Source organism: Schistocerca piceifrons, chromosome 4 (genome assembly GCF_021461385.2).
Source record: "Schistocerca piceifrons isolate TAMUIC-IGC-003096 chromosome 4, iqSchPice1.1, whole genome shotgun sequence".
Lineage (NCBI taxonomy): Eukaryota > Metazoa > Arthropoda > Insecta > Orthoptera > Acrididae > Schistocerca > Schistocerca piceifrons.
The window spans coordinates 72,738,815-72,754,879 of NC_060141.1; the positions used below are offsets into that span (position 1 = coordinate 72,738,815).

General features: G+C 38.8%; 1 protein-coding gene across 1 annotated transcript in view; it reads left to right on the forward strand.

Annotated features, from left to right (window-relative positions):
* The window catches only part of LOC124794816, a 552,259-nt gene that overhangs the window by 509,307 nt on the left and 26,887 nt on the right, over window positions 1-16,065 (forward strand). Inside the window, exon 4 of the mRNA XM_047258475.1 lies at window positions 5,952-6,051. Coding sequence (XP_047114431.1) covers window positions 5,952-6,051 — 100 coding nt within the window. The remainder of the gene's footprint in view (window positions 1-5,951; window positions 6,052-16,065) is intronic.

The window sequence follows — 16,065 nt, forward strand, 5'->3', positions numbered from 1 at the left end:
TTCTGAAGAAGAGAAATTTGTTAACATCCAGTATTGATTTAAGTGTCAGGAAGTCATTTCTGAAAGTATTCGTATGGAGTGTAGCCATGTATGGAAGTGAAACATGGACGATAAATAGTTTGGACAAGAAGAGAATAGAAGCTTTCGAAATGTGGTGCTACAGAAGAATGCTGAAGATTAGATGGGTAGATCACATAACTAATGAGGAAGTATTGAATAGGATTGGGGAGAAGAGAAGTTTGTGGCACAACTTGACCAGAAGAAGGGATCGGTTGGTAGGACATGTTCTGAGGCATCAAGGGATCACCAATTTAGTATTGGAGGGCAGCGTGGAGGGTAAAAATCGTAGAGGGAGACCAAGAGATGAATACACTAAGCAGATTCAGAAGGATGTAGGTTGCAGTAGGTACTGGGAGATGAAAAAGCTTGCACAGGATAGAGTAGCATGGAGAGCTGCATCAAACCAGTCTCAGGACTGAAGACCACAACAACAACAACAATGACTGCCGGTCTGGAGATGCTCTAAAGCCACAATGGTGGGCTGGGGACAGCATCCCACATGTTCGAACCAGATGTGGCTGGTCTGCCTGGACTTGTCTCTGAACACTCGAAAAAAGAAGACATCACATGACTTTCTTACATCATGGAATTTTCCGTAGATATGTTGTTCTGCCTTGTCTCCTTCAAACCAGTCTGTAGAGACTACTGTGACCCCCACAACGGATGTCTTGTGTCTCTTGACGCCATGCAACTTCCTGTGAATGAAACGTCTTCATTTATTATTACTAAATTTATCCACCAAAACGTTACTGCTGGTGTCGGAGCACTGTTGGTTGGTTGGTTGGTTTGGGGAAGGAGACCAGACAGCGTGGTCACCTGTCTCATCGGATTAGGGAAGGATTGGGAAGGAAGTCGGCCGTGCCCTTTCAGAGGAACCATCCCGGCATTTGCCTGGAGCGATTTAGGGAAATCACGGAAAACGTAAATCAGGATGGCCGGACGCGGGATTGAACCGTCGTCCTCCCAAATGCAAGTCCAGTGTCTAACCACTGCGCCACCCCGCTCGGTCGGAGCACTGTCCAATACTTTCTGCAGATGGACAAATTACGAGAATTTCAGCAGAAAACTATTTTTTTCCACAGATCAGAAAAAAACATACTGTAGTCATATTGCACTGACAGTTCAACCCTGCAAAAGCGATCTACAGATCATGAAATACAGAAACTATTGCCAAAGACACTTAGTCAATTACACTTCTCTGGTGCTGTCAAAGAAAACTTGATTTTTTCGGCGTGATACCAGTCTCCAGCAATGCCATATCACCACAAACAATTGCACCACCATGCCGTATAGCTGAGTAGCTGTAGTAAACACATTTCCTATCCTGCACCAATAAAAGCATCACTTTCACATCTTGCATATAGATATCAACTGCCAGGCACTCCTATATATACCGCAGAGATATATAGATCTCAAAAACAGAAGCACATGCACCATATATAGTTGCAGTGCTAGATATCCCCCATGAGGCTTGTCAGTCATGCACTGTGGCCAACGGTCCCTAGACAAGTGCTCCCATACACACTAGCACAATACTTGATCGGAGCGTCCTCTGAGGACAATGGCCACTGTCCGAACTGGTATACAAAAAGGGTGGGCTGGTTTCTCCTACCCAAAGGCGTCTGCTAACAGTACTGTTTCCGGCTGGGGCTGCTTGCTGTCATGTTTTCTGCAACGAGTAACGACCATCTCCAGGATCTGCTATTTCAAGGATATCTACTTTCTGAGCTCTGTCGAAGAAAAACGCTTTGACAGTCGCGAATTAATTTACCAATATCAGCTGCAATATCCGATTTCACAAGACACCAGATGACGATATTATGCTGAAATCATCGAGTAGCATATGAAAATTTCCAGAATTTGATGTGTTTTCATGTGGTTTGCCAGAATATCATACCATTTACATGGCTGTTTAAGATGCCAACCACGTGGCAGTATGCTGCCGATCACTTGCACAGTATACTTCTGAAAGTAAAGAATGGAAATTATGTCTCTAGAGAATCAAAGCTTTAGCGAGGTCATTATGTGGGATGTGCTCCAAACCACCGAGTAACTAGAAACTTATCTCGTCTGCGAAGATTTTTACGTGAAACCTCGAAAATAGAGGTAACTAGTAGTTCCACTCATAATTTCTTTATGTATACCGGTGTCAGTGATACAAAAAAAAAAATCCCAGATTGAGATCATCCTTGTATTTTACAAACCCGACTAAGGTTTTGATACTGATAATCATAAGTGTTTCTCATGTCTAGAGAACCAGCAAATGTCTCTTCTGCCTGTGTTTTACCATCTAAACGCAAACAAAACATCCTAGTCGATTTTCTCTCAACCAAATAAAAATGGTGAAATGTGTAGAGTGGCGGTACAAGCAGTCAACTGCTCAATTTATGTAGGAGGGAATAATTTTCCAGTGCAAACACTCACTATACCGAATCATCCCAAATTTCCAAATAAAAATCAGAGAATATTCACAACACACACAAACCCAATACATACTGAGTATTAGTTCGCCATTCACTCACACAGAGAGCAACACGACTAGGTCAGCTGCATGCTTGTACCCCGCCTGCCCAGTTCGGGAGGTTTAGTGGCGGCTCACAAGAAATATCCATTCGTTCCACTCACTGGCTACCTTCACCACGCACTCGGGTGCCAGGCAGAGTCGTCCTAAGAAACCAGCAATTCATTTATCAGCATGATTACAATTAAATGTTATGACTGTAGCTCCAATCTGGTGATATTTGACAATGAGCAAAACATCAGAAATACCTCCTCCTGACGACTGTGGCTCTAGAAAAATCAGTTTCCCATGTAAATCTATATCCTACATATGACTGATCGTAATTTGCCATGTAAAATCTTTCACCTTCTTAGGGGTATCGAAGTGCTGAGATCACAATTTACCAGGTTAAATCTATGCCTCTCTTAGGACCTAACATAGTCTCACCCCCATCATTTTCTTTGCACATGTGGGGAGGGGCAGAGATTTCCCAGAGGGGTGGTGGGGGAAGGGGACATGTGTCAGCCAAGGAAAACCCATATCATCAGGTGTAAGAAGTAATTAATTCATCAATTAATTAGTTTACAGAATTAGTTTGATATCAATTTGATATAAAAAATGTGCCAGAACCTCCTTTACTCTTTGCTAGAGAGTGGAATACATCCAGCAAATAACTGAGGATGTAGGTTGCAAGTGCTACTCTGAGATGAAGAGGTTCACACAGGAAATGAATTCGTGGCAGGTCGCATTGGACCAGTCAGGAGACTGATGACTCAGAAACGTAAATAAATAAATAATATAAATGTTTGTTTGTTCAAAATCGTCAATCTCCAAAAGTTCTTAACTGATTGCTTTGAAATTTTGACACAACATTGAATTTTAATATGAATGTGTTTTCAGATACCTAATTCCTTATTAATACATGATGTGTAATACATGCACACATAGGTCTTTCAGCTTTTTGTAAGAACATTTCCCTACTATTAAATTTATATAAATTTATGTATTGTATGTATTTAAAAAATAGATAAATAAAAACACACACATGTACCAATGGAACATTGTGTCAAAATTTCAAAGTAATCACCAAAAAATTTAAGAGATTTGCTATTAGGAACATTTCCATTTTCTATGTAAGAAAAAAGTTAATGTTGTTTCTTCAAAATCACAAATCGCCAAAAGTTCTTCAGGATTGTTTTGAAATTTTACACACCATTGTATTCAAATACTCAAATGTTTTTATATACTGGTACCTACTGAAATGTCATCTGGTATATTTGTAATATACATGTAATAACAGTGGAAATGGTATAAAAATGTAAATTTTGGTTAGTCCTTAACGGGTTGCTTTGAAATTTTGATACAATGTTAAATTCCAATAGGGGCACGTTTTTAAGAACCTAATTTATTAATACCTGTATGTTTCTACTACATACAATGCATACATAAATATGTGTAACATATAAAAGGAAAACATTGTTACCATAAATCTTGAAATGTACATTTCTGACTGACTTCAGGTTTTCATACATTACTGTAATAAACATTTACTACTGCAGAATATGAATTACATTAACAATAAACAAAGCATAAGATCAGAAAGAGAGGGGGGAAGAGGAGATGGACAGAGGGGTGGGAGCAGATGGACATAGAAGACAGGAAGGAGGAGATGGAGAGAGAAAGTGGGGAGGAAGTGATGGACTGAGAGAGGGGGAGACAGAGGTGCAGGAGGAGATGGAGAGGGTAGGGGGAGGAGAAGGTGGACAGAGAGAAGAGAAGGAGGTGATGGACAGAGAGTGGGGGAAGGAGGAAGAGGAGGAGGTGGTGAACAAAGAAAGAGGGAGGTGGAGATGGACAGAGACAGGGGAGAGAAGCAGGTTAGGCCATACATCAAATTAGCATACATATTAGAAACATGTGCTTTCTCTTTTCCATTTAACCACACTGAACCATGGCAAAGCATGGCTGGGTACAGCTAATTAATTATAAAATTTCAGTATATTTAAACAATACATAAAATTAATATATTCAAGCTAGTTATTAATACTGCCATTGTAAGTAAAAAAGGCTATGTCATCATGCTGTAGCACATTGGTTAAATTTTGCTTGACCTGCCACTGCAAATTAAATTACCCAGGCTATATCCATCTGGTGTTTCATAAGCACAGCCCATGGCAACTTTGAACAAACTTCAAGCATAATTTCAAACTTTTTCTCGCTTGTGATTAACATAAAATGTTTTCATGCTAACTCATTTGTGAAGTTATCAGACTTTTAAAGTGGTTTTATAAATGGGAATTCTGTTCTTCAAAGACTCAGGGGTTTACTGATATGTAGCTTTGAGTGAACCATTCGCAGCTGCTAAGTCATAATTTGCAGCCAGCTGCAGTTCTCACAACAGACATCTGTGAAACACACACTCACATTGAGCTGGTATCCAGCAGAAACAGCGTTCTAGTGGTCAATCTGTCACCCCTAAATGTTGCAGTAGTTTCCCAGGCTTGTGCTGCTGGTAGACCAGTGAGAGGCTGCCATTCAGTTTCATGTCCAGAAGCCCAGTGACCTGTACCTACTCGGTCAAAAACATGTTCTGGTCTGTCGAGGGCATGTTCGCACACTGTGCCACCCACATGATGATGGGCAGTCTCATCATTTGTATATGTTGATGACTGCAACTTGATGTGTCAGCTCAGCAAGATGTGAGGTGGTGTCCTTCAATGTGTATCTGCCAAGTATGTAGTAAACACGTGCAAAGTAGCGGCTTGAACACCTGATCCACAATTTCTACCATCTTGCTCAGGTTTGCCTCTTTCATTACTGAGGGCAGGGTGTAAGGCATCTCCAGCAAGCTAGATATCCATGTGGATCCTAGGAGTGGGTCTGGTATGTCCGTTCCAGCCAAGTTACAGAGATGTCACGTGAATTGTGGCTGTTTCCCGTCACCAGTTTCCTCCCTGTGGAACAAGTGTCCTAAGCATTACATGTTAGAGAGGGAAAGCTACCAAATGAGCTCACTTTTCAGTAATTTTCCCTTTACGGAGGCACATGTGTTTTTGATAAAGACGTCACTGCCAGAGCTGTACAGATATTAACTGACTTGGATAATAAATTAAGATATAACAACACAAACATATAACTCAGACAAGAAGGAGCAGATAAAAAAATGTGAGTATGTCACTAACAATCATCAGTATCATTTCAACCATCACTCATTCCTTTACACAGTGATTTTTAAATTTTTTTTTAAGTGGATGGAGTCATTATGTTCTGTAGTGAGAAATGAACTTACATAATTAACAGCACATCATTTATTGTTTTAATCTATAATGAGTAGCTGTTAAAATTTATGGATAACTTACATTCAACTGAAATTTTGTTTTGATTTTTCTAGGCAGCAAATTTGATGCTGTGAGGGATCTAATCATACCTGGTATTATTGTGATGACTATAGGAGCAATGGTGTATCTTGGTATCAAACTCTTCTGCAACTGGTAAGTTGTGTTATTATCAATACCATTTTGCTTTCTCCAGTTGATGTTTGTAGCTTTGTTCACTGAATGAGCTAAAGATGTGGGGCACTATATAAAATAAGGTACTAAAAATAAGGTAACCATTTTTTGCAATCATACGGTTTCCTTTTCCCATTAGTCACTACCATCATTATTTGCATCATTTATGAGTACAAAATATTTTATTTGGTCATATTTAAATATTGTAATGCCAACAGTGAATTCTCTACTGTAAGTATATATCTTGTGAACTAGTTTTTGTCTTACAAGGCCATTATTGTACATTAATTGAGTGTTCTGTAATTATTCATTCCTGAGACTGTGGTAACCAATGTCTTGTGATTGTCCTTTTCTTGTTAGTTTTCATATTCTTTGTTGATATTCATAATATCTATACATGTGACAGTCCCTAAATAGTTATGACTTTATGGGGTTTTCATAAATGTGACTTATTAACTCCTGTGTAGGTGACAAAGCTACATAGTGGTTTGAATAGGAGAATACCGAGATACATACCATTCCTGTGCTACAGGAAATACATTTAAAAAGTGTGTTCCACTCTCTACATCAGCTGGGTGAAAAAAAAGACAATTATTAAATGGTAATTATTAATTTATTACATTTCTATCCAAGTACCTAATGTAGTACCAGTGTCCAATACCAGTCACTGTTGTAGCACTGTAAACTGGTAAGGACCATTGGTAGGAGAGAGACTGACTGTAAAATGTGACATCTGAATACTATGTACTTCATGTTGTCATTGGACTTAGTTACAATACTGGTTAGCCTGTTAGAAATGTAGAAGTTACTGCAGTCACATTAAATTACTGTTGCTGTTGCATCCAGGTGATGTAGAGTGGAACACGTTGTTTTCATGTTTTCTCCCACACAGTGGAAACTGTTCAGCCCTTGATATGAGTTTCTATTCGCATATTTATCTGCCCATTACTGTCAACACATCATAGAAGTTAATAAACTCAACTCACATTTGGTAAACAGAAATTAAAGATTCACTAACTGAATTGACCATCTATGTTGCAAGTCACAGTCACAGTCAGAAATCATAAGCAAATAAAAAGGACAATTTTGTTTTCACCACATGTCAGAGATTTTAGCAGCTTTGTTAGTAGTATCATTACACTACTTGTCTTGTCTAATGAAAATCTTCATAAAACGTATTTCTATATTCTGTGTATATTTATATTTCACCTGTTTATTTTCACTGCACTAACAAGTATGATGACAGTTTTGATATCACTGTGAGATGATTCCTCGATAAAATAATAAAATAAGTTTGTTACTGGCAGTTGATAACAGTTCTTAACTAGAGAATGTATCACAAACATAATATTGTATAATGTATGGAAACATTCATTTCCCTCTATTGAATCCATCTACAGTTCCAAAATTAATTGCTTGGCTGTCATTAACCTCATTTACTGTTGATTTGATGGTCTTCTGTCAAAGTCCAGTTTGATACAGCTCTCCATAATAGTCTATGATGCACAAGCCTCTTCATTTCTGCGTAATCACTTCATTTGAATTTGCTTATTGGTCTCCCCCTACATTTTACCACCCCCCCCCCCCCCAACGCGCACACACACACACACACACACACAAAATCTTCCATTACTAAAGCTGATAATTCTTTGATGACTTAGGATGTGTTCTATCAGCCAGTCCTCCCTATAAGTCAGGCTTTAGCATAAATGTGTTTCCTCCCCAGTTTGATTCATTGGATCCTCATTAGTTATCCAGACTTCCAATCTAGCGTTCAGCATTTCCCTGTAGCACCACATTTCAAAAGCTTGTATTTTCTTCTTGTCTGAGCTGTTTATCATACACATTTCAATTCTGTTCAAGGCTACACTTTAGACAAATACCTTCAGAAAATCTTTCTTAACACTTAAATTTGTATCCAACAATACTATGAAAAGGATAGATCACTACTGAGGTTGTAGATGAGACATTGAATCACAGGCAGGCATAATGAAAATACTGCCATTCATATGACGTATTGGCCAAAAGACCTTCTTCCAAAGTAGAAAACTCACACACATCCATACAAGCACAACTCACACAGGTGACCATGAATAGTCCAAGTGGTTCAAAAATGGCTCTGAGCACTATGGGACTTAACGTCTCAGGTCATCAGTCCCCTAGAACTTAGACCTACTTAAACCTAACTAACCTAAGGACATCACACACATCCATACCCAAGGTAGGATTCGAACCTGCGACCATAGCGATCGCGCGGTTCCAGACTGAAGCGCTTAGAACCGCTCGGCCACCAGCGGCCGGCAGTCCAAGAGGTAATGTGTGTGTGAGTTCTACGTGTGTGGCTGTGAATGTGTTTTTTACTTTGGAAGGAGGCATTCTGGCTGAAAGCTTAAATATATAGCAGTCTTTTCATTGTGTCTGCTTGTGATTCAGTGTCATGTCCGTAAGGTGAGTAGCGATCTATCCTTTTCATGATGTTATTTTTCCATCTGTGGTGGTGTTGTGCTTTGCAGAGTTTCACTCACCTGGTGGTGAATTTCTTGATACTCGCACACGTCCTTGAAGTTATTGACCTGAAGTTCTCAGCCAGAAAAAGCTATAGAAAAAACAGCTGTACACATCATAACCTCAAAAATTATTTTATCAGTGGAAGGAATAGTTAAATAAAAGTATTTTGTGCATAATATTTCATTCTATTATGATAAGCTTGCATACACCAGTTACTACCAAGCCTTACTCTAAGCTGTACAATGTCTGAAAAGTTCACACGTACACCTCATTCATAACTGTAGCCAGTTTATGGTAATTATGAATTATCCTTCACAGAAAGTATACAAACGGATCATTTCTTTTAGAATTGCTCATTCAAATGTTGCTAGTCTCAGTCCCATGGAACAAATTGTTCAAGTTCGTGAGTAAGCAACATGCCTCACAGTGTTCAGATACTTTAAACATCAGCAAAAGTTCTGAATTTCACCCTGTACATTAACTCAAATTCTCTTCCACACTTTACAGCACTTCTCAAACATTTTTGGTACCAAAATATCACAATATTAACAATTTTCAATGGAGCACATATTAATAGGTCTGATCACTGTGAGATCAAAGCCCTAACTCTACTCTTCTCTCTACACAAAAGAAGCTTCTAGTTCCCTAAAAACATGTGAATATGCTAATTTCTCACTGGAAGAGAAACATCACAGACAGATGGAAAGCAGCATCAAGCCTGCTCAATCCCATACATATATACAGAACCAATCAAAATTTGTCACTGCATCAGAACAGTAAATTAACATAAATAAATTTTGAAAATCCACAGATATAAATTTAATTCCCTCTTAACAAAAGTACTTTACAGAAATTATAATCTGCTTTCCCCAGTACCATAAAGTGATGAAATAGTTTATAATAAATTCCCCAGTACAAATGACTAACACACATGTCATTCTTGAATATTCCTCACATGACCAGTTACTTCACTGTGTAGAATAAAAGCTTTACATAAAACAGTGTTTCACATTCACACCTTCTTTCACTCTCATAATCAAACACAATAATAGTAGTAGTAAATAAATAATTAGAAAATCAAACAAACAAAACTGGAAATAAAATTGACAGTATTTTGACAGCAGTTCAAACAATGTCTGTCAGCTAGTGAGCTCTACCATATCATATAGATACTACATACACCTGAGCCATCTGATACCACTTGTCTTGCATGTGACTCATACTGCATGTCTAATCACTGCTGTAATATCCCATCTGAATAGGCATGATGCAAGGTGCTATGCCTCACAGCCTGGAATTTCCGTTGTTCAAATTTATATTTAATATTAATAAATCTCTCTCTTTCCACTGATTCCAACAGTGACTCATTAATCTGTGAGGACAAGATTAGATTAATTACAAATCACACAGTGGAATTTGAACAGTCATTCTTCCCACACTCCATACTTGAATGGAACAGGAAGAATCCTTAATACATGGCATAATGGGAAGTATCCCCTGTGATACGCTTCATAGTTGTTTGCAAAGTCGGGATGTAGTTCAGATGCCTGGCATGACTGAGTGATTAATATATCTGAGTCAAAAGCAAACAATGAAGTCTTTGAACTGTCCTAAGTTATGGGAAGTTCATTTACACAATTTAGATACTAAAATGGATGTAACACCAAGCCTTCTGGGACTCCATATTTTATGTTCCTAGGTACTGAATTTAGTTTCACTCTTGGGATGCAGTTTGGGAAAGGTGGTCCTCTAGTTTGTGTTATGATAGTAAGACCTCAGCCATGAAAGAGTCATGGCAATTAAGTCCATGACATTTTAGTTTCCTTAAATTAAATTCTATGATCTGAACAATCAAAGACTTCAGAAAGTTCAGATAATAGACAGGTTGGTCTTTGTTGTCTAAATCTGTCAGGATTTCATTTCTGAAATCAAATATAGCTTTTGCTGCAGAATAATGAAAATCTGTATGAGGAAGATATAATGTTAAAGGAGACACAATGGCTCAGCAATACCTCACTTCAAAATTCTAAGTGCCGCTGATACACATACACAAGCACAAAAAGCTGTCCTAGCTTTCAGAAATGCTAGTTCCTTCCTCACAATTGGTAGAGGTGTAAGCTGGGGAAGCCCAGAAAAAGAGGGACATGTCACTTAGACCCAGGGTGAGAGTCATCCTTTAGTTGGATGGATAAAAGATTGCGAAGATGAAGGGAAAAGTGCCACAGAGAGGGAGCAGTGGGCCAGCTTGGGTCCAGACAATTATTTAATAGAAATAATTTTATTCTAATTATTATCTAACTGTATAGTGCAGAACTGATTTATTCTATTATAGTTTACTTGTAACGTAAGTGGATTATGAAAGGACAGAGGCAAAAGTAAAAATGGATTAAGAGGAAAAGGAATGAATAGTGAAATTAAGAACTAGCAATAAAGTGAAATAGGAGATGCGGGAAAATCCAAAAAGAGGGAGCAAGAGAAACAAGGTTAAAAAAAGAAAGGGGGAAGGTTGAGTGTTAGTGTGGTTAATGTGGGATGAATCCAGGATGTGGCAGGATGTGAGGATAAACCAGTGGGCTGAATTTTTTAATACTGTTTCCACATTAGCCATGCTGTTGTTGCATCTGCATCTATACTCCAAAAGAGACCTTGCAGTGCATGGCAGAGGGTACTTTGTTTACCAGTGTCACTTCCCCCCTTTCCTGTTCCAGTCACGAATAGTTCACAGGAAGAATGAATGCCGGTAAGCCTCCATGTGGGCTTGAATCTCTAATTTTATCCTCATGGCCTCTCTTTATTATACATTTTATTTATTTATTTAATTCTTGTTCCAATGATCCATGTTGTGACAATATCACAGGACATGGAACATGACAGGAATCTATAGTGGCACATAAAAACAAAACAAACTGATTTCATATTACAGTAAGCAGTATCTTAGGTTCTACTACAGAAATTCAATTTTGAGACATAAATAAATATTAAATAATAATATGTGTTACAGAAATTAAATATTGCAAATTATGTGTTTACAATAAATAATAGTCAGGATTACAAATGTAGATTTGAGCATATATTTGCAGTTAACAATACAAGAAACTCTAAACACTGTAGTTCAGGAACTCTTCTATCGTATGAAATGATCCTTGTAATAGGAACTGCCTTAGAGTTTTTTTAAACAAGAGTTCATCTTCTACCAAACACTTAATTTTTTAAGGGAGGGCATTAAAAATCTTACAGCCAGTGAAATGGACTCCTTTCTGTACCATACTTAGATTTGTCTGTTCATAGCAGATATCATGTTTTCTTTTTGTCTCACTGACTATGATGCTCACTATTCAGTTTAAAAATGGATTTCTTTCTTTATGAAGCACATCAAAGAGGATATATATTGCACAGTGGATGTAAGGATTCCAAGTGTCTTACAAAGATTCCTGCATGTGGCTCTAGGACAAACTTCACACATGATCTTTAAGGCTCTTTTTTGTGCACACAGTACTTTTTTAGCCAGTGACTGATTTCCCCAAAATACACACATCAAAAAAAGTTTTTCTTCACCCAAGTTCCCAAAAATCCTGAAAACAGACGTTGAGTGTGGATATTGTATCGCAGACACAGTCCCTTTGACTGTTCAGAGATGTCACTAAAACCGCCCAAAGATGTAAACAACCATGCATAAGCAATGCATATTAGACACAGGGGGTCAAACAGCCAATCAGTTCCAGTCATTCCACAAGGAAGGAGGTACACAGCTCATGTTGTCTGTAGTTCAACCATCCCTAGACGGTCAATACTGTGGTTCAATCATGTCCGCATTATTACTTTGTGCCAGGAAGGGCTCTCAACAAGGGAAGTGTCCAGGCATCTCGGAGTGAATCAAAGCGATGTTGTTTGGACATGGAGGACATACAGAGAGACAGGAACTGTAAATGACATCCCTCACTCCACTACTGCAGTGGATGACTGCTACCTACGGATTATAGCTTGGAGGAACCCTGACAGCAGCGCCACCATGTTGAATAATGCTTTATATGCAGCCACAGGACGTCGTGTTACAACTCAAACAGTGCGTAATAGGCTGCATGAAGCGCAACTTCACTCCCGACGTCCGTGACGAGGTCCATCTTTGCAGCCATGACACCTTGCAGCACAGTACAGATGGGTCCAACAACATGCCGAATGGACCGCTCAGGATTGGCATCATGTTCTCTTCAGCGATGAGTGTCGCATATGACTTCAACCAGACAATCATCAGAGACATGTTTGGAGGCAACCCAGTCAGACTGAATGCCTTAGACACACTGTCCAGCGAGTGCAGAGGTTCCCTGCTGTTTTGGGGTGGCATTATGTGGGGCCGACAAATGCCACTGGTGGTCATGGAAGGCGCTGTAATGGCTGTATGATACGTGAATGCCATCCTCCAACCAATAGTGCAACCATATCGCCAGCATATTGGGGAGGCATTTGTCTTCATGGACACGCTCGACTAGAGTGGCCAGCCTGCTCTCCAGACATTAACCCCTATCAAACATGCCTGAGATAGATTGAAAAGAACTCTTTTTTGATGACATGACCCACCAACCACTCTGAGGGATCTACACCGAATTGCTGTTGAGGAGTGGGACAGTCTGTAACAACAGTGCCTTGATGAACTTGTGGATAGCATGCCTCAAAGAATACAGGCATGCATCAGTGCAAGACGACGTTCTGCTGGGTATTAGAGGTACTACTGTGTACGGCAATCTAGACCACCACCTCTGAAGGTCTCACTGTATGGTGGTACACCAGTAACAGTACAGAATAGGAACACACAGTGTTGTTCATGAGCCAAATGATGACAAGCAAGCAGAGACGCACATATGGCCATCCACTGTTTTTGTGATTTTGGCTTAGAGAATGTAGTACCCATACACCCGATTTTTGAGCCTTAGCCATTGCATGCAAATGTTACACGATGGTGGAACGATCACAGTTCATCACATCTGCCAATTCTCAAGTACACTGGTGTGGATAATTGTGGATTAATGCGTTAAAATGATCTTCATCAAACCAGAAAGGTCTTCCTGAATGTGGAGAATCACTAATGTCAAAACAATACTCCTTAAAATGAGAAAACAATTTTTTTGCCATGCTCTGTCAAAAGGCTTTATCTCCATAGGCACAAATATTTCTGGCTGCCTTTACTGTTGTTATCCCTCTGTTGAAATCAAATGGAAGAATACGTTAGAAACATTCAGATTTCTCCACTTGACAGTCTATCATCTAGCGTCCACAATTCCACTCCCTATCTCAAATAGCAAAAGTGAACTGCAAATAGAAAATGAAACTTGATAAATGAATCCATAGGAATTGGAATACCAACATGCAAAACAAAATGCAACAAATTTATGCACCAATCTAACAGTAAAGAATTGATGCTCCTTTTAATAGGTGTAACGCTAATAATTCTTCTGTTATGTTGAACTCAATATCTACACCATGAACAAAAATTACTAACTGAGCAGGGTCTAACAAACCAGTGATCTTGTCTTAAACAATGGCAAATGCTTCAAATGTGACAGCATGAGCACACAAACTATTGTTAATGTCATCAGCCATCATACCAGTTCGTCAAACAATTGTTATTTCCATAAAATTATTTCTTTGAACTTCTTTTTTATCAAGACATAGTACATCTGGAATGTCCAAGGGGCATGTGTGTATGAATTCGCCTTCAGCAAAAGGCTGTAATGCTCTGGGAATTAATCTACTCACTATAAAACTAGCTTCAATGAAAATGTCGCATGAGTCCATGGTTGGACAAACATATGCCGCTGCTTATCCAAATTGAAAACTAATATTTTAATTTTTTTCTTTCCACAACCACCCTTTAAGCTGTTGCTGAGTAATCTGTTTTGTAAAAAAGTGTCTTTTCATATTAAATATAGTTCTTCACAACAAATAGTGATTCACTACCCAACAAGCAACCATATTTATCTTTGTACATCATAATTAAATAATCATCTGTCCATTTCTCCTGGAATTGGCAACACTCTGCATCAAATTTTCTTTTCTTAATGCCAGATTTGCTTGTGAATCAAGTCAATAAAGATGAAATTAACAATCAACTAGTACAGTACATTAAATGTGAACCAACAACAGATAAATAGTTTATCCACCGAGTTTTTGCCCATGCTGCCCCCCTTCAAATCGGCAAATTTTGCAACTAGTCAATAATTTTTGTGTTGCTGTAGCCTACTATTAAAACTTGTGATCTATCAATGTGTGGCACAGACAAAGGCAGTAAGCAGTAAATAATATATGTGTGCTGTTAGCACTGATCCAGAGGCAAGAATACTTCTCCCTGCATCCCTTCAAGGTAGTGAGCTGTTTCCCTTCCTCTCCACATGCACATAACCAAATATGCTACACCGTAAATTTGTGCACTGACTGGAAATGTATTTCTCTTTGTTGTACAAATCCAAAGAGAGCAAAATGGTTTGTGCACGTGTGAAATGGCATGTGCAGATTAAGCAAATCTTTCAGCGGTCTGCCTCATGAGCTTCAAACCCAAGGCAAAGTGAATGTTGATGGAAATACTGAAAAACGTGTCTTGGATGGAGTACAATGTGAGCACCTTGCTCTCTCTCTCTCTCTCTCTCTCTGATTTATTTCTTTCACAGGCTGGATTGAAACCAATCGCGGACCTGATCCGGCCCACAGGCAGCCAGTTGCCCACACACGATAGACACAATGAACACAAAAGGCCCAAGCACTGAGCCTTGTGGGAATTGTTGATCCACTTCAAATACACATGCAATTTATAAGCAATTAACATTTTATTTTGCATTAATTACACTTTCCACAACTAAAACATAGTCCATCACACACAAATGCCAAAAAAGCTAGTATTAGCAAAGACAAAAACCAGTTTCATAGTAGTGATGAACACTAATCAGCTTATTGATACCACCACATCAGCCTCCCCCCCCCCCTTTTCAAAGAGCTGTGCCTCAGAAGGTCTTGCAATGTAACAATAATTTTTCATGCAGTTCACTCCTTACTTCACACAATTACAAAACCCGGGAGCTCTTCTAACTAGTAAGTACTTAAAAGTTACCTGACTGACAGATCACATTTACACTAACTGGTTTTTATAAAGAACTGGAATAGGCACTGTGTCTCATGCGCTGTGCACTACATTTTGTGACTGAGATATGGGTTGAATTGGATTGTTCAATGCTGTAGACAGTGTTTTCTGTGTAAGCAGGCTTGGGACACTCAACCAATACAGTATCTCATTTCCCATTTCTCTAAATTATGAATGTTTTCTCCCTGCTGTCTATAACCTTAAAAGGGCTCATAAATTGTGAAGATAGAGGTGTTTTAATTGTGACATCTTAGCCACATAAAATCGCATCTGAATAAATCTTTGCAAAAGAAAATAGGTCTGCACCATGTTGAACTGGATTCTTTGGCAGGAGGTGATGAACGTGTGCATGCAGTCTGTGC